Below are 19,023 nucleotides of genomic sequence, written 5' to 3'. Positions count from 1 at the left end.
CTGCGGCTGAAGAAGCTGGTGTGCTTTAATTGACTTTAACAAAAAAAAAATGAAGCTTGCAGTGCTGGACCTGGGAACCATATTTGCAAACATTTTCAAGACTTCCGCCTCTCCCGTTGTCCCGCCAGCGGGTTCCTCCAACAGTGGACCATCAGTATCTTCAGCTAAAGCAACGCCTCTCACTTCTTCCTTGTTCAGTGTCTCCGGGAAAGCCTCTGGACTTTCTGCAAGTGGCTCTGCTCCAGGCAGCCCTGCCACCGTCAAAAACAGCAGCACCTCCTCTCTTCCAGCCTCGGCCACTGTGCCCAAATCCGCCGGGCTGAGTACAGGGAGTGCAAATCAGATAGCAGCCCGGCCACTTCCGTCCTCCAACCTGGCCGCTTTAAGTGCAGTAAAACCCGTGCCAGCTCAGACCGGATCAAACAACAGCATCGTTTCTGGCCCGGGAAGGTCTTCGGCATCGGTTGAGGAGAGCGTTACGTGGAAACTGTCGAACAAGCAACATCCCATCACATTGCCCAACATCGGCGAGGAAGGGCTCACAGATACTGATTCAATAGAAAGTAGCAATGGAAAGTAAGGAGATTGCATTCTGATGGGGGGGAGGGAGATTTTGTTTTGTTAGCTTTTCATTTTTAAAATGTAGATTTACTTTGAAGAAGCCTGCTTTGCAGACGCTCCAAATTTCATGACCTGTTCCCACTTGTTTCCCCACATCCAATGATCCCTTCAGCTCCAAGACGCCGCCTTGAAGTCGTTTAGCTTTGACAGCTGTCTGTGGTAGTTGACGCCACAAGCTCACCCAACTCTGAGTGAAGAAATTTCTCCTCCTCTCAATCCTTTTATAGTTTACCATGGGACCTTCAACTGGAGCTCATGGTTCTGGACTCCCTCCGGACCTTTCCTCCGTCGACCCTGTCGAGTCCTGACAGAATTTCACAGGTTTCTGTGAGATCCCCAAAGTTTTTAATGCCTCGCATTGGGCACGGTATTCCAGCGTGGCTAGATTTTTTTTTTAACTGAAGGTTCACCATCACCACCTTGATTTTATATTCTCTTTAAAAAAAAGAATCCCATGTGCCTCACTAACTACATCCTTAATCTGTCCTGTAACCATTAATGCTTTGTACGTGTACAAATCCAGGTGTTTCTCCCTCTGCACCCCCTTTAGGATTTATTTCACTGATAAGAGAAACCAGTGGATGTGGTGCATTTTGATTTTATCAAGATTTTTGTTAAGAACTCGCATAAGAGGGTGGCGCATATTGGGGTAAATATACTACCATGGTTTATGAATTGGTTGACAAACCAGAAACACAGTAGGAATAATTTTTTCCTAGTGGCATAAAGAATGCTGGGTGACTAGAGAAATTTAGGTTTAGAAAATGAAGGAGGCGTGTGTCAGGTATAATCAGGAGAAATCAAGTGAATCCTTAGAGTATAAAGGCAGTAGAAGTATACTTCAGTGGGAAGTCAGGAGGGCAAAAAGGGGACATGAGATAGCTTTGGCAAAGAGTTAAGGAGAATCCAAAGGGTTTTAATAAATACATTTAAAACAAAAGGGTGACTAGGGAGAGAATAGTGCCCCTCAAAGATCAGCAAGGCACCCAGCCAATGTGTGGGGCTGCAGGAGATAGGGAGATACTAAATGAGTATTTTCCTTCCATCTTAACATAGAGAGTGACATGGAAGATAAAGAATGTGGGAAAATAGATGGTGAACAATGTCCATATTGCAGAGGAGGAGTTGCTGGATGTCTTGAAAGGCAAAATCCCCAGGATCTGATCAGGTGTACCCTAGAGCTCTGTGGGAAGCTAGGGAATTGATGGGCCCCTTGTTGAGATATTTGTATCATTGATAGTCACAGGTGAGGTGCTGGAAGACTGGAGGTTGGCTAATGTGGTTCCACTATTTAAGAAAGGGGATAAGGAAAAGCTAGGGAGCTATAGACTACTGAGCCTGGTGTCAGTAGTGGGCAAGTTGTTATAGGGAATCCTGAGGGACAGGATGTAGATGTATTTGGAAAGGCAAGGGCTGATTAGGGATCGTCAACATGGTTTTGTGCGTGGGAAATCATGCCTCATGAACTTGATTGAGTTTGTTGAAGAAAAAGCAAAGAGGATTGATGAAGACAGCAATGGACGTGCTCTATATGAACTTCAGTAAGGCATTTGACAAGGTTCCTTGGGGAACACTGGTTAACAAGATTAGATCTCTTGGAACACAGGGAGAACTAGCCACTTGGATACAGAACTGACTCGAAGATGGAAGACAGAGGGAGTTGGTGGAGGGTTGCTTTTCTGACTGGAGGCCTGTGACCAGTGGTGTGCCCCAAGGATCGGTGCTGAGTCATTTATATAAATGATTTGGATGTGAGCATAAGAAGTATAGTTAGTAAGTTTGCAGATGACACCAAAATTGGAGGTGTAATGGACAGTGAAGAGGGTTACCTCTGAGTACAATGGGATTTTAACCAGATGGGCTAAAGGGCTGAGGAATGGCAAAATGGAATTTAATTTAGATAAATGCAAGGTGTTGTATTTTGGAAAAGTAAATCAAAGCAGGCCTTAATAGGAACATCCAGGGGAGTGTTGCTGAACAGCGAGACCCAGGCATGTTGCACGTTCATAATTCCTTGAAAGTAGAATCACTGGTATTTGGATAGTGAAGAAGGCATTTGGTGTGCTTTCCTTTATTGGTCAGAGCATTAAGTGTAGGAGTTGGGAGGTCATGTCGTGGCTGTACAGGACATTGGCTAGGCCACTGTTGGAATATTGCGTGCAATTCTGGTCTCCTTCCTATTGGAAAGATGTTGTGAAATTTGAAAGGGTTCAGAAAAGATTTACAAGGATGTTGCCAGGATTGGAGGATTTAAGCAATAGGGAGAAGTTGAATAGGTTAGGGCTATTTTCCCTGGAGCGTTGGAGGGTGAGGGGTGACCTTTATGGAGGTTTATAAAATCCTGAGGGGCATGGATAGGATAAATAGACAAAGTTTGTTTCCCTGGGTTGGAGCAGTCCAGAACTAGAGAACGTAGGTTCAGACTGAGAGGGGAAAGATATAAAAGGGACCTAAGGAGCAACGTTTTCATGCAGAATGTGGTGCATGTATGGAATAAGCTGCCAGAGGAAGTGGTGGAGGATAGTACAATTACAGCATTTAAATAGCATCTGGATGGGTATATGAATGAGGGGTCAAGAGATATGGGCCAAGTGTTGGCAAATGGGACTAAATTAGGTTAGGATATTTAGTCAGCATGGACGAGTTGGACTGAAGGAACTGTTTCCGTGCTGTACATCTCTGTATGACCCTTTGACGAGTGGTATAATGGAGTCAGTGCTGGTCCTCAGCTATCCATGATATACATAACTCAGCCTGAGGAAACCAAATACAATATTTCCAAGTTTGTTCATGATCCTAGACTAAGTGGGATTGTGATGATGATGATGCAAGGAGGCTTCAGGACAACCTAGGCATGTTGCATGTTAGAAAACATCGCAGATGCAGTATAATGTGGATAACTGTGAAGTTTTACACTTTGGTGTGAAACAGTGAAAGAAGAATATTATTTAAATGTTGATACGTTGGGAAGTGTGGATATACAGAGGGATCTGTATATTCTTGTAGACCAGTTAGGAAGGCAAGTGGCATATTGGGCTTCAGTGCAAAATGATTTTAGTTCTGAAGCAGGGATGTCTTACTAGTTATATAGGCCCTTGGTAAGATTGCACCTGGAGTGTTGTGTGCAGTTTTGATTTCCCTGACAAAGGGTGGATGCACTGGCCATAGAGGGAGCGCAGTGGATGTTCACTCAGATGATACGGGGCTTGGCAAGGCTGTCATATGAGGAGAGATTGGTTTAACTGGGCCTGTGTTCAGTAGGGTTTAAAAGGATTAAAGGGGGTTTTGATTAGAATGTATAACATTCTAACAGGTCTGGACAGACTAGATGCAGGGAAGATGCCTTCCCTGGCTGGGGAATCTGAAGGTAGGGGTCATGATCTTAGGATAACGTGGCCAATCCAGCTAACCTGCACATCTTTGGAGTGCTGGGAGGAAACTGCAGCACCCAGAGGAAACTTACTTGGACACAGGGAGAATGTGCAAACTCCACAGCCAGTTGCTCAGGGCTGGAATCAGACCAGGGTCCCTGGTGCTGTGAGGCAGTAATGCTAACCACTGTGTCGCCTCAAAACCTTTTTCTTGATCTTTGCTGATTGTGTGGCCTGGCTGTCTCCTATACCTTATCAATAACGCCCTGCATTTCTGACCATGCCCTCTTGCTTTTTTGTCTTCCCATCAATTATCCTGTTTCTGTACATCAATGATTCTTCAGCATTTCCCCGTTTGCTTTTTACTAACAGCACTTCAAACTGAAAAACTTAAATAACTGAAACTGATTCACCCCTTCACAGTGCTTCTAAGTTTTTTTTGTGTTCTGTAGTTTTTGGGATTGTGCTGTACACCAAATCTAGATCTAGGGGAGGTAATGGCCCAGTGGTATTATCACTGGACTGTTAATTCAGAGATGCAAGTAATGGTCTGGGTTCTTGGGTTCAAATCCTGCCAAGACATATGGTGGAATTTGAATCCACTAAACATCTGGAAATAAGAGTCTCATGATGACCGTGAATCCATTCTCAATTATTGGAAAAAATCCTTCTGATTCACTAATATCCTTTTAGGGAAGGAAACTGCCGTCCTTAGCTGGTCTGACCTACATGTGACTCCAGACCCAGGTTGTTGTCAACAGCTCTCGGCAATTAGGGTTGGGTAATAAATGCTGACTTAGCGAATAACGCCCTCACCCTGTGAATGGATTTAAAAAAGAGATTATTAATACGGTGGTGCCTCGATTACCTGAACAAGATGGGCGGGCACTATTTCGTTCGGGTAATTGATTATTGGGATAATCGATTTTACCTTCAAGAAGGGAAGCCATACTGATCTAACGCTATGTTCTACCGGAGAATTTGTTTAAATCTGTAATTTTAATGAGTCTCCTATTTAAACAAATGTAATTTGCAGAATGCAAAGATTAAACTGAGAAGGACTTACCATCACATAAATACAGTGTATGAAATCTCAGCATTAAACAAGGTCCCGGACAGCTTCTACAATTGTAGGAGCGCTTGTCAGTTTCTGGGAGCTCACTGTCGCAATAGAAAGACAGAAGCATTGCCTCATGCATGCCTTTATGTTCTTGGCCATTTTTTTCATGAACAGCTGAGTAAAGTGATGGGAATACCCTGTACTGTTGTTAAGTTATTTTTCCCTGAGGTTCTTTACACACTTGATGCAACTACAGCACACCAACTTCTGTGAACAAGCAAAATTTTATTAAGCACAATACACTGCAAGCTTTGGAGAAACCCTGAACACTCTTCGCCATGGTTGCGAAGCGTGTCCAGGGAAGCTGTCTCTGAACAAAGGAAACAGTCTTTCCTTTATAAAAGATCTTTACATCACAGTCAGTAATACTCACAAGACAATCCCCAGTCACACTCTCACAGTCACATGCCACTCAACACAATGCAGTGACCACATCATCTCCAAAAACAATGTAATGCAAATCATCTTTTAATGGCCAGATCCGCTGTGAATTGTATTTTTTAACTACAGGAAGTAGTCAAATTCCGACTGTCATGTTCTTATTGATTTCTGAATAGGGAATGCAAATGTAAATAGGCTTTTGAATGGTGAGGAAATGGCCATGTATATGGATCTGAATAATAGGAGATGATAATGTAATTTCTTACAATCTATTTGTAAGTCAGAGGCATCCCACCCTAGCCTTGGGACATCTAATTTCCTGTAGGTCAGCAAAGCAAGTTAACTCTTTAATATCACACAGTAAAACACATACTTTTGCAAAGGGCTGTGTAACTAACCCTTAGCTAAAAAAAATCCAGTTGCTGTTGCTTGAGTTTCTTTGTTTTTGCCAGCATTTTCACATGTTCTTCGGTACAGGTAAATTGAATACACTTACCTTTTTGATGTAACAATTTTTCAGGACTTTGAAATCTTCTTTGGGTAATTTGAAATTTGGTTAATCGAGGTTCCTCTGTACACTTTTTTTTAAAAAAGCAATGGCCTAATACCATTCCCTGAGGAGCCACACTATATTCTTTCACAATGTGAAAAATTATTCACGACTATACTCTTTTTCAATAGTTACAATTTTCCTCGTCTTAAGTTGAAGTAAGTTTTTGTTCATCTACTATTAGATGTTGGGCAGGCAGTTTGGTAATTTTAGATTCAGTGGACAGGTTGAGGAAGGTGTTTGAAATGGAAAGTTAGGTGTTACTAGTTTACAGTGAAACCTGACTTTGTGTTTCCAGATGTTTTGCAGTATGTGGATGAAAAATACAGTGAATGTCCATCATTGGGGTACAAAGAATTGATTTACGTCATAAATGAGCCATGGACAGATGATCCCCTGCAGAAGCAAATAAATGTCAGTGGTGTGAACTTAGGTGAGGGTGGTGATGAATTTTGCTCATTGCGCTGCTGCTGTCATCACCTTTTAAGAAACTCCAAGCATCCTTTGACCCTTATGATAGCAAAGGAGAAATAGAAATGGGATTTGAAGAACCTTTTTCTGTCTTATCTGATGTTGGTGGTACTCTGAGCTGTCACTGAATTTATGGTATATTGATCCATATTATAATGGGCTTCCTCTGGGATCATCAGCGGTGAGGATGTCGGAGCAGGAAGAGAAACTATTGCAGATCGTTCTCTGGCTATGACTAGATGGAAAAGAATGGAACAGAGTGAGAGTGGTCTCACTTGACTGACTGATAATGGAGAAGTACCTGAGGAGATCGTGTAGAAAATAGGAGTTGGCATAGGTTAACCATCTCAAGCTGGAGACAAACCGAGCAGGATGTGGAGGAATAGTTTATCTTTGTTACTGTCAAACAGAATGTCACTTCTGACTTTGATAAAGGCTGCTTCAGTATTGTGGGAGGGGCACAAAACTGACAGAAGATTCAAGTAGGAAGTTCTGGGAACACAGGGCGCAGCTTTGGAAGGTTCACATTCCAGGACTTTGGATATTTTGTGATTCAGATGAATATTTCTGCTCCCATTTTTATGGGATGAATGGACATAAGGTATGTCATGAGTGTTAGTATATATAAATAACAGGGCAGATAACAGATAAGAGGATGTTCCTTGTCAACCAATACTTAAACTAAAAGCAGAAAACACTGGAAATACTCAAGATCTCAGGTGATATCAGTGGCGAGAAACAATTAGCATTTCAGGTCCAAGGCACATCATGTTTTTGAAAACAAAAATATTATGCACGGTGGCAAATGGACTAATTGCTTCCAGTGAGATTGCTTCACAATTTTGCTGATGTTACTTCTGCTGCCTTGTGAATTTTGCTTTGATATGATCAAGTAAGAATGATCAAGTCTTTAAATCTACCTCCTTCTGACAAAAGCTGGAATCGCCTCCTGTTGAGGGGCTCTAATGCACATGAATTCAGTGACAGCCAGTTAGAACTGAAGAGGCAAGGGCCCAGGCCAATAATATAGTGGGGATAGACAAAGTTAGTAGTTCTGCTGTTATCTGGAATTGAATAGCAATTGGACAGCCATGTACATCCTGTACATGATCTACAGTTTACAGATGGCTAGTGTGTAATTCCTCCTGTTCAGATTTGCAAACCATTCCTGATCTCTTTAGATCTGCACACAAAATATAACCTCTCCTTGAATGCTGCCAAAATAGAGTTCATGTCAACCCACATCTAAGGCAGAATTTTACAGCCCGTGTTGGAGGAAGGATTTGTAGGCAGGGCCCCATCAACTTTCCTGGGTGTATTTTCGGCATCTTTCCTGCCTGCCTCGACCTGTCTGAAAATTAAAGAGGGAGTCAAGATCCGGTCTTGGGTGTCTAACAGTTGAGTCCCTTAATTGGTCAAATGCAGGCAATAAAAGGTCGCTACTCACCGAGCCTCAATTTTAAAGCTGCTGAGAAAAGGTCAGGCTGGGGATGATGGGGTGTTAGCGCAAGGCAAAAAAAAATCTCCAGAAAGGATAAAACCGAGGGGTTGAAGTCTTTAAGTTGATGGAATAAATGTAGAAAAGATGGTGAGACAGTATATGAGGTCATAAACATGAGATATTCATTAGTACATCTAATGGTAAATTCAGGAGAAATTTCCTTATGTAGTGGTTAGAATGGAAATTGCCATCATAAGGAGTAGTTGAGGTAGTTAGAATAGATGCATTCAAGGGAAAGCTGGAAGCACGAGGGAGAAAGGAATAGTGGGAGCACTGAATAAGGGTGGTAGGAGCCTCCGGGATTAGTTGCATGACATGGACTTGTTGGTTGAGTGGTCTTTGCTGTATTCCAAATACTGTCTAATATACCCTAAGTAGAAATAAGCTCCCCATTGATGGACTTCTTGATGAAGGTATATAGAGCATCCATACTTATGCTTTAGTTGGTAGTCTATTGCAGAGTGTGATAAATAGTTCCCAATATCCACATTAAATCCCCACTTGTATTCAGAATGACATTTCCAAGTTCTTCCAGTGTCTTGCTGCATGTCATTCCCTTGGAAACTCTAATTCGTTATAAAAAATGATTAGTGCTCAGAAGTATACTGCAGCCAAATGCTTATATTTTTGATTCCGTGTGCAATGGGCTGTGGCACAGTTTTGTTCCCTTTGAGTTAAATGCAGTCTGCTTGATGTCATTTCCTATCACAAAAATGAAAATGATTACTTGATGATTTCTATCTCATGATTTACTCAATATGAAACTAATAGGAAACAGAAGCTGATATGATTGCATTAGAAGTCTGTACAGTACATACTTATCATTGCCAACTGTTCATTGCTATGCTGTAGCTGACTGGGATGCAAGCTTGGGCTTTCCCGTCTTTGTAATGTGCTCCATAAACTTCCCAGTTATTAACATTCCTCCCAATTTTCAGCTCTTGAAAATCCTTGATTTTAATTATCCTACCATTGGTGGCTATGCCTTTGTTTGGCTAGGCCCTATACTCTGGAATTCTGTGAAATCTCTCTGTCTCTCTTCCCTCTTTCCTCCTTCAAGATGTTCCTTAAAAACCATATCTTTGACCTATAAGCCACAGAATGTCCTTATCTGTCTGTGTCAAAAGTTGTTTGTTTTGCTCCAGTGAAGGACATTGAAACCTCGTACGATGTTAAATGTTTTATAGTAAAACCATTCTTTCACTTTAAAGTGCCATATATAAGGTATATGGCGGTCATATGTGAATAGAACACTCAAGTGACAGACTGTGACAATCCACTGAAACACATGTCAATCAGAAAAGCCATGCATTGACTAATTTTCTCATTCAATGACACTGCAGAGCTCATTTTGCAAAAAAACAAAACCTCCTTGACAAAAATAATGATTAGAATTAGTGGTGGTGCTTATGCTGTATGTTTTTGGTGATGTTTTAAATACAAATGTTTCTGCAAGTTATAACTAAAGTATTGCAAGAGGAAAATGGCATCTAAATTGAGAAAAGCTTCTAAAGTACAGGAGACCTTAGACAATTTAGGTGCTGCCATTTGGAAAGAAATTAATTAAAATGGCAAACCAAGCCAATCTTTATATCGTATAACATTTCTTCTCTGAAATGAAATATATAACGCTCTGCTATTCAAGGACGTGAAAACTTGAGCTCAAGGTTAAGACTGAAGTTTTCAATATTTAATTGTCTCAGTCCAATTTAAGCTCAGAGTGCAAGTAACTAATTAAAAAAATGTTAATTCAAGAACAGCTCGGTGTAGGTTTTCATTCCTTCGTCTCGACTTCAATATTTGTTGGCTTTTATTCTATTCTGTCTGTTGTGCTTTTTGGAGCACTGATATGTTGTGTGGTCCTTCTACTGTTGAAATAAATGGTATGCTTCAAGTTGTAAAATTAAATGTGACAAATTTCCCTTGGTGATTGCAAGGTGAACGAACGCCTTGGCTTATTTTGTGAATATTTATCAGTTAGTTGAAATAGGAGATACTTCGTATGTAACCGAAGCATGACTTTTTTTTTGCAGAATTTTAGCCATTGATGTCATTGCTGCAGTTTAAGATATCTTTACTGTTTTAGTGCAGTATTAGTACTGATAAAAGATCATTGTCTGGCTTCCATGAGGAAACTCAGCCACTCGGAGCACTTGTTTAAAAACAAAAGTGGGCTTATTGCATACAATTTTTCAATCATTTATTTAAATATGTCAAAATCAAACCCACCTGGCCCCTGAATTTACAATATGCCACTTTGAAGCGAGGGACCTGTATCATGGTGCCAGTGTACAAAGGTGGTCTTGTGCTCTGAATGCCCAGTTGGAAAAATTTATCTAAATGTAACACCACCTCCACAAGGGCAATTGGGAATGGGCAGTAAAGGCTGGCCCAACGAGTGACATCCATATCCTGTGAATTAATAATGGGGTGAGGATCGTGTCCATGACTGAACTTATCTACTTTTCCCCTTGTTTAAATTGATGGTTTGGTGGATGGGTTCCATTTTGGGCATGCAGTTGTTCACTTAATTTGTTTCTTCTGATGCAAACAAGTGATGATATGCTTAGGGGTTGATGGCACAACTTTATTTCCGTGTCCAATGTCACCTGTGTTTTGAGAACAATATCAAAAAAATAAGGTGAAGGATGATCATGCTGGGGCATGGGATGTTCTTTGACATAAAACTCAGATATGGATAAAGTTCACACCACTTTTCCCTCTAACAGCCCTCAGCTCAAACCTAAAATCAGGGTAACAGTGTCAACACTCAGTCATTGCCATTTAGAAATGATATGTTGTCATAAACATTATTGATGTCAATGTTTATGTTTTTTAAAAAAATTCTTTCATGGGACATAGCATCACTGGCTAGGTCAGCATTTGTTGCCCATCCCTAGTGGGCCTTGAGAATGGTAGTGAACTGCCGCATGTGCTGTAGGTTGACCCACAATGCTCTTTGGGAATTCTTGAATTTTGATCCAGCAATATTGAAGGAACAGTGATATATTTCCAAGTCAGGATTTACTGTAAGAAAGATGATACATCTGATGTATGGCAATTAAATCAAAACACTACACAGAACATAGTGACTTGGTCAGAAGCACCATCTTCCTGTGACTATTCCCAAGTCATGCTGTGAGTACTGTTGCATCAATCAATGTGTAATGTAATGTCTGTCAAAATTTAAAATGCTAAGACTACCATTTCTTATAGATATTTTTCATCAACTGGTTCTCATGTGTCATGGTACATCTCTGAAGCAATTGGGACTTGAACCTAGGCCTTCTGGCCCAGTAGCAGGGACACTACCACTGTGTCAAAAAAGCCTCCAAATGAGAGTGCAGTTTTTGTTTTTAAGAGGAAAAGGGTTGAGTGCAACAGATAGTGAGGGTGCCCAGAACAAGCATTAAAGGGTGTGCTAATGAGACTAGAGGAGAGGTATATATGTCTATAAGATATTAACTACAAGTGTTAATTGAAGAAAATAGGTCAGTTTTGCTGAGAGGAAATACATGCAAACAAAACATGAGGGTAACTGGTGATGGGTGTAATCATAGGGAGGACAGTGTTCAAGCTCTGAAGAACTTAATAGAGTCCTGAGGGCTGCAATATGCCTACATGGACAATGAGATGATATTCCTTAAGCTTGCATTGGACTTCACTGGACCATTGCAGCAGGCCTAGGGTGGAAATGTTAGCATGAGAGTCAGATGGTTTATTGAAATTGAAAGCAAATGGAAGGTTTGGGTCATTCTTATGAACAGGCATCTGCAGCTGTGTTAAGAGGGGATGCATGAACTCACTTCCTTCTGTTTCTTTCTCTCGACCATCTCCCCCCTGCTGCCCAACCCAAAAATAAACAGAAAAGCTCTCTCCCAGGGTCACTTAAAATTGTATTGTTTTATCTACCGTCTGGCGAGCCTTTAGCCATCTGTTTGACCATCGTGCATTCATGACCGCTGATGTTCTCAAGTACTTCCAAGCCACTTTTTAATATCTTTGACAGAAGGAAAGCCTTTATTTTCTCTCTCTTGCATGCAATCAGAATTTTTACAGCAGGGTAGGAGGCCATTTGAGCCATCGGGACTGTACCAACTCCTGAAAGAGCTAATCCTACTCTCCGGCCCTATCTCTGTAGCCCTCTAACTTCTTCATTTGAAATTGATATCTTTTGAAGCCTCATATGGAATCCACCTCCACTACTCTCATAGAGAGCACATTCAGGATGCTCACAACTTTGAGTAAAGAAATTTCTCTTTAGCTCACTTCTAACTCTCTTGCTGTCAATCTTGAAATTGTGACCCCTAGTTATTGACATATTAACTAGTGGAAATAGAATATCCTTCTTTATCCTTTCATCTTGGTTTCCCCAGTGCCTATCTCTCTTTTATCAGTGTAAATGACACAAGTTCCACCATATCTGGTGCTGAGATTTTCTTCTCCTTTTGCTCTGAGTTTGAATTAAACATTTTCTGAGATTCACTCCTGGGACCCTTGACTCCATTTCCAATAATTTTCTGACCTGATTCATTTGACTCCTCTGCTAGAAGTCATTGTAACTGGTTCTTTCCAGGTACAGGTGGCTCTTTTTACAAACCCAATAGTACCACTCAATTCTTAATTTTAAAAAAAATGCATCCTTCACCATTCTTGCAAACTATCTCTAATTTAATTTTGCATTTTCCAACTTGCCTCTCTTGCAGCTCCATGTTTGAACCTCATCAATCGTGCTTGTGTGTTGGTTATAGTTCTCTTCTTTAGTTTTAGGTTAAGTATTTTTGGATTGTATCTGTTAAATAGAAAAGCTGTTTGTGCAAAATATTTTTAATTTGGGTAACTTCTAACTAATAAATGCATGAGTTTGTGGGAAAAAAAGAAATTGCACTAACAAATAATTTTGTTCATATTTGTTCACTATGGTATGGTTGCGTCTACTTTCCACACCTGTATCAAGTGTGCAATTAGTTGTGTCTTTGGAATCAGAACTTGATGTAATAATAATTGAACACATTGCCCTTTCACACTTGAATTAGTTAATGAATAGAAACTTGGATTCTGAGATGCAAATGATGCTATTCTTCAATTCTGCCATTAGGTGGCTCAGGATTCAATACTATCTTTAATTCAGTGGTGCTGAATCCTTATATGGGCATCTAAAGTTAATTATTTAATGTAACAATATTGTTACAATGTACACGAGTGAAAAAACTGATTTATAATTCATAAAATATAAGTATTTATGTATTCACTGTGCTGGAGATATCTTTATCTGATAACCATATGATCTAATCCAAAATTAAATGTTTACATAATGCTTTGAGATGCGTTGCAATGTCTAAAACAGCAGATGTGGAGGAGCCAGTGTTGAACTGGGCTGGACAAAATTTAAAAATCCAAGGAGCAGGAGAATCGACGAAGGGCTTATGCCCGAAACGTCGATTCTCCTGTTCCTTGGATGCTGCCTGACCTGCTGCGCTTTTCCAGCAACACATTTTTCAGCTCTGATCACTAGCATCTGCAGTCCTCACTTTTTCTCAAAGTTTAAAAATTCCAAATCACCAGGTTATAGTCATAGTCCTAGAGCTGTACAGCATGGAAATAGACCCTTTGGTCCAACCTGTCCGTGCCGACCAGATATTCCAACCCAATCTAGTCCCAGCTGCCAGCACCCGGCCCACAGCCCTCCAAACCCTTCCTATTTATATACCCATGCCCTCAAGCTGTCCCCACTACCCTGGGAAAAAGACCTTGGCTGTTCACCCTACCCATGCCACTCATGATTTTATAAACCTCTATAAGGTTGCCCATCAGCCTCTGGTGCTCCGGGGAAAACAGCCCCAGCCTATTCAGCTTCTCCCTATAGCGTAAACCCTCCAACCTTGGCAACATCCTTGTAAATCTTTCCTGAATACTTTCAAGTTTCACAACATCCTTCCTAACACAGGGAGACCAGAAATGCTCCGCAGTTTCTAAAAGTGGCCTAAGCAACATCCTGTATAGTCGCAACATGACCTCCCAACTCATATACTCAGTGCACCGACCAATAAAGGCAAGCACGCCAAACACCACATTCACTATCCTATCTCTCTGTGACTCCACTTTCAAGGAACTATGAACCTGCACTCCAAGGTCTCTTTAGTTGGCAACATTCCCAAGACCTTGCTGTTAAGTGTATAAGTCCTACCCTGATTTGCCTTTCCAAAATGCAACACCTCTCATTTTATCTCAGTTAAACTCCGTCTGCCTCTCCTTAGCCTATCTGATCAACATCCAGTTATACTTTGGGAATCTTCACCATATACAAGGTTTCTGAATGTACCTTAGTATCTAACAAAAGTGATTAATAACTATGACAAATGTTTACACTCTTTTTAACATTGGTGCTCATAAGTAACTGAACCAATGCGCTTAACATATTTTAAAAATATAAAAAGTTTAGAATTGCAATGGACAAACTTTGCTCAATAGATTAAATGGGCTGAATGAATTTATGAAAGCTAAGTTTTATATAATTCTTTAATTCCAAGAAGTTGTCAAGTAAAATTTATAGGTATTTATCAATTTCTTTGTTAAAATCTGGAGAGCTGTTTAATTTGCAGCAGATTCTGAGGTTAGATTTTCAATTTTTTGTTTGGGGCTTGTTTATAGATTTGCTGTAGAAACCAAGTTGTTTTCCAGTTGAATTCATTAAGTAGGATGTATCTATAAATGGGTTGTTGATTTCCTCATGCTGGAATTGTATGCGGACATGAAGCTGAAAATCTACCATTGAAATTAAAGGAAAGTCATTTTTGCTTGCTACATCGTCTTATGTTAATTGTCTTTGCATCAGGAGCAATAAATAATGTTAATATCCCACTGAAACCAATTCAAAGAGTTAATGTGAAGTTATCAAACATTTGTGCTGGATCAATATTTCAGCTGACATTAAAAAGGGACGATTTTCATCAGTATGTTCAGGTGCCAAAGAACCTGAGGTGGACAAGATGAGGTCTTCTCCAAACCCCAAGAGATTCTGTTGGTAAAAGAGTTAAAGCATGTGCTAGGAGTAGTCATCAAGAGGAGAAAGTGAGGACTACAGATGCTGGAGATCAGAGTCAAAACATATGGAGCTGGAAAAGCAAGTCAGGCAGCATCCTACGAGGAGGAGCGTCGACGTTTCGGGCATAAGCTCTTCATCAGGAATATTTCTGATATACCTGAAACGTTGTAGTTATCTAGAGGCTTGTTGAAGGTTTGATAGTCACTAGAAACCCTGCCATAGTTCATTCAGGAAAAGTTACAATTATTTCTTAGTATATCTAGTCTAGGAATCCAGGTTCAAGTCCCACCTGCCACAGACATGACAATAATGTGTTTGAATTGGTTGTTTAAAATTATCTAGGGTAATTTGGTGGCTAGTACTTATCCAAACACCACCTCACGTCAACCAAGTATATGCAGTAAACAGCTCATTAATGTCAATTTCAAGAGTTAGTTAATGGAATACTCATTATAAAGCAGTGTGAGTCCATATAGGGAAGACCTGGAATGTAGTTTGTGCTTTTGGCTAAGTGGCAAATAACATTCGGGCCGAGCAAAGACCATCTTCAACAAGTAAGAGTGTAATCATCCCACCTTGACATTCCCAGTGCAGGAACCCACACCACCAACATCCTCAGGCAGTGGTCTCCAGGTAGTTCAGGATGGGATCACGTCATGAATTTAAGTGCAACCCTGGATCTGTGACTAAGAAAATATAGAAGACAGTTTCTTTTTCATATTAAGCAAGTAGAGAACTCTGTGTAGATTAATTTTGACCTCTACTCACCAAGTCTGTGAGACTTGTGACTGCATATTGTCTGTGGGTGCCTTGAAGACCGGGTTATAATTTGAAACTGAGAGTCAGACCGGTTCTGTGAGGTGGGTGTGATATTTGAACTTCATCTTCATTTGATATGTGGAGTCAAAAGTAAGCTTTTACTTTAGAAGTATGGAATGATAGGAATGAGCATTTTTCTGTTTAAGTCCCCAGAAATCACTGTCCCTTGATCTGACTTTCAGCTCAAATCATTTTGCATAGTAATTATTTGAAGATCAACTCCAACAGTTTGTAAATCAATATATGATAGAATTTAGTAGTGAAAAAACCAATGTCTACTTGAAAGAATGGATTTGAGACAAACACAACCGTTTGTTCCATCACACCTCATTCCTGAAATCCCCTGTTGGATTCCTTTGCTAACTTCCTCGGATGCACACAGAGGTTTTGAGTGGAACCATTTTTCTTTATCTCTTGATTCTTCTTTCCTGCCCCACCTAGTGTTTTCTTAAGACTCAGTGTTGCCGTGTTATCTTTTAATTGGGAGGGCCATAGCACATATGATCAGGACTGAGAATGTATTTAAATGCAAACTGGGGCTAAGTCTCTGTCCTCTCCTTGCAGTTCACTTCTGTTTTGACATTCTGTTGATTAGGAAACTAAAGTTGAGTAACCATGTATTCACTGACTACTCAGTGATAACTTGATTTAATAAAAATGATTTCAGGCATTAAATCTAAAACTTTTGCGAGACCTTTCCTTAATTTAACTGCATCTCATTAGCATGGAGGATTAGTTTGCCATAAACAGCATTGAGTAAGATCTTAAACTGCGCTGAAGGGTTTTGCTCAAAATCAGGTTTACAATCTTAACAACTGCTTTCATTATGCAAGAGACTGCAACTTTACTCAGTAATGCCAGCTGGTGGGTTACCAAGTGGTAATTGACAAAAGAGGGGAAACCAAGATCACTTCTGCAAATTGCAACAAAGCCTGAATTGTACCAAGCATGGCTGGTGTACTATCGGTTGTGATGAAAATCATTTTCTCGACTGGAATCTTTTTGTCAAGCACATACCTTTTGAAATTGCTGTAGATACACCTACACTTGTTTTATCTTTAATGGTGAGAAGATCCTCTTTAATTGTTATGGTCTTTTAAAAAAACACTTAAGTGTACTAAAACACTCAACTAAGACTCTGTCATGTCAGTAGATTCATTGAGCTGCAGTGAGAAGCATTCACAGTCCTTGAGGTCCTGCTGTAGTTGCTGAAAGGCTTCTTCAGATAAAGATGCCACTCATTTCACTCTTGTGGAAGTCCCAAGTGACATGCTTTGGATTAGGTTGTAAGCTTGCTCACTGAGCTGGGAGATTTGCTCTCAGACTTTTTGTCACCATGCTAGGTAACATCATCAGTGAGCCTTGGGTGAAGCACTGGTGTTCTGTCCCGCTTGCTATTTCTGTGCCTTTTTCTGTTGTGGTGGGTGACATCACTTCTGGTTCTTTTTCTGGGAGGTTGTATAGATGTTTCTCCTTAGCTTCTCGTAGATCCTGAATGCTGCAGTTGTTGTGGCTCATTTTAAATAATGTCCTGATGCAGCTCAGTTTGAGTGTTGGGGTGGTTGCTCCAGTAGTTGAGTACCTGGTCAGTGTGCATCGCCTTCCTGTAGATGCATGAATTTTATATACAGAGGTTAGAACAAACAGCCCTTCCCATGATCCAGCCCAAGCTTTGGGTCTGCTATGTGGATAACACTTTCCATCATGAAACGGAACATTTAGAAGAATCCCACAAACATATAAACAACATCCTTACCGGTATAAAGTTCACCAAAGAGGAAGAGAACAAAAACAGACTCCCCTTCCAAGACGTCACAGTATAATGAAAAGCCAATGGAGAGCTACAGACCAGCATCAACAGGAAAGCCACACACACAGATCGGATACTCAACTACAGGAGCAACCATCCCAACATGCACAAACGGAGCTGCATCAGGACATTATTTAAATGAGCCACAACACACTGCAGCATCCAGGATCTATGAAAAGCAAGGAAAAAATACCTATACAAACTATTCAGGAACAACCGATACCCAATAACCGCAGTCTGCCAATCCCTACACCACCGACCTAAGCAAGAAGACACAACATACCCAGTGAGACTAGCCACCCTGCCATACATCAAAGACATCGCAGAGATGACAACCAGACTACTCCAGCCCCTAGGCATCATGGCAGCCTACAAACCTACCACCATACCACAACAGCTCCTGATGAATTTAAAAAGGACCCCACATCAACAACCAGAAGAACAAAATGTCATATATAAAATACTATGCAAGGACTGCAACAAACATTACATTGGACAAACTGGGAGGAAACTAGCCACCAGGATACATGAGCACCAATTAGCCACTAAAAGACATGACTGATTATCACGAGTATCCATCAACACTGATGAAGGGGGACACCAGTTCGACTGGGACAAAACATTTCATCCTGGGACAGGCTAAACAAAGAGACACACGGGAATTCCGAGAGGTCTGGCATTCAAACCAGAACTACATTAACAAACATATCGATTTGGACCCCATTTACCAACCTCTTAGAAAAAGAACCAGAAATGATATCACCCACCACAACAGAATAAGACAGAGAGATAGCAAATGGACAGAACACCAATGCTTTACAGGAGGCTCATTGATGATGTTACCTAGCATGGTGACAAAACATCTGAAAACAAATCTACCAGCTCAGCGTACAAACTTGCAACCTGATCCACAAGTTTAGCTACAAATCTTCTCTGAAATCGTGTGCTCTGGATTATTATTGTTGTTTCTTCTTTGTTTTTAAAGTCTTTTGAATTAGGTGTCAACGGCCAGTCATTGCTTCTTTAATTACTTCACCACCTGTGACTTATTTCGTGTTTTGCCAGAAGGCAATAAGTGTGGACTGATTCTTCAGTGTGGGCCTTAACATTTGCAATTGGTTTAGAAAAACATGAGGTTTCAAAAAAACCCATCAGTTTGTCAACTTCCATTGCTCAAAGCATACTGTTCAAAGAAAAACTGTTCTTGAACTTACAGTAGATCATTGGGTGGCATTATTCCAAATTCCCTGTTACTCAGTGATTTACTCTGGTGACACAGGGTATTTACAGGTATGAACAAAAATTCATTTTCTCCATTCTACTTGGAAACTGTA

The 19,023-nt window shown here is 40.5% G+C and overlaps 1 protein-coding gene across 2 annotated transcripts in view; it reads left to right on the top strand.

Moving 5' to 3' along the window:
* Positions 1-49: 49 nt before the first annotated feature.
* LOC140477186 (protein FAM149A-like) overlaps positions 50-19,023 on the top strand; it is a 118,243-nt gene continuing 99,269 nt past the window's right edge. For both annotated transcript variants that reach the window (XM_072570647.1, XM_072570638.1), the window contains exon 1: positions 50-576. In XM_072570647.1, the coding sequence (XP_072426748.1) occupies positions 50-576 (527 nt within the window). The remainder of the gene's footprint in view (positions 577-19,023) is intronic.

This window comes from Chiloscyllium punctatum, chromosome 1 (genome assembly GCF_047496795.1).
Source record: "Chiloscyllium punctatum isolate Juve2018m chromosome 1, sChiPun1.3, whole genome shotgun sequence".
NCBI lineage: Eukaryota > Metazoa > Chordata > Chondrichthyes > Orectolobiformes > Hemiscylliidae > Chiloscyllium > Chiloscyllium punctatum.
The sequence above is the reverse complement of the archived record's forward strand: the minus strand, read 5'-3'. Positions and strand labels throughout refer to the sequence as shown.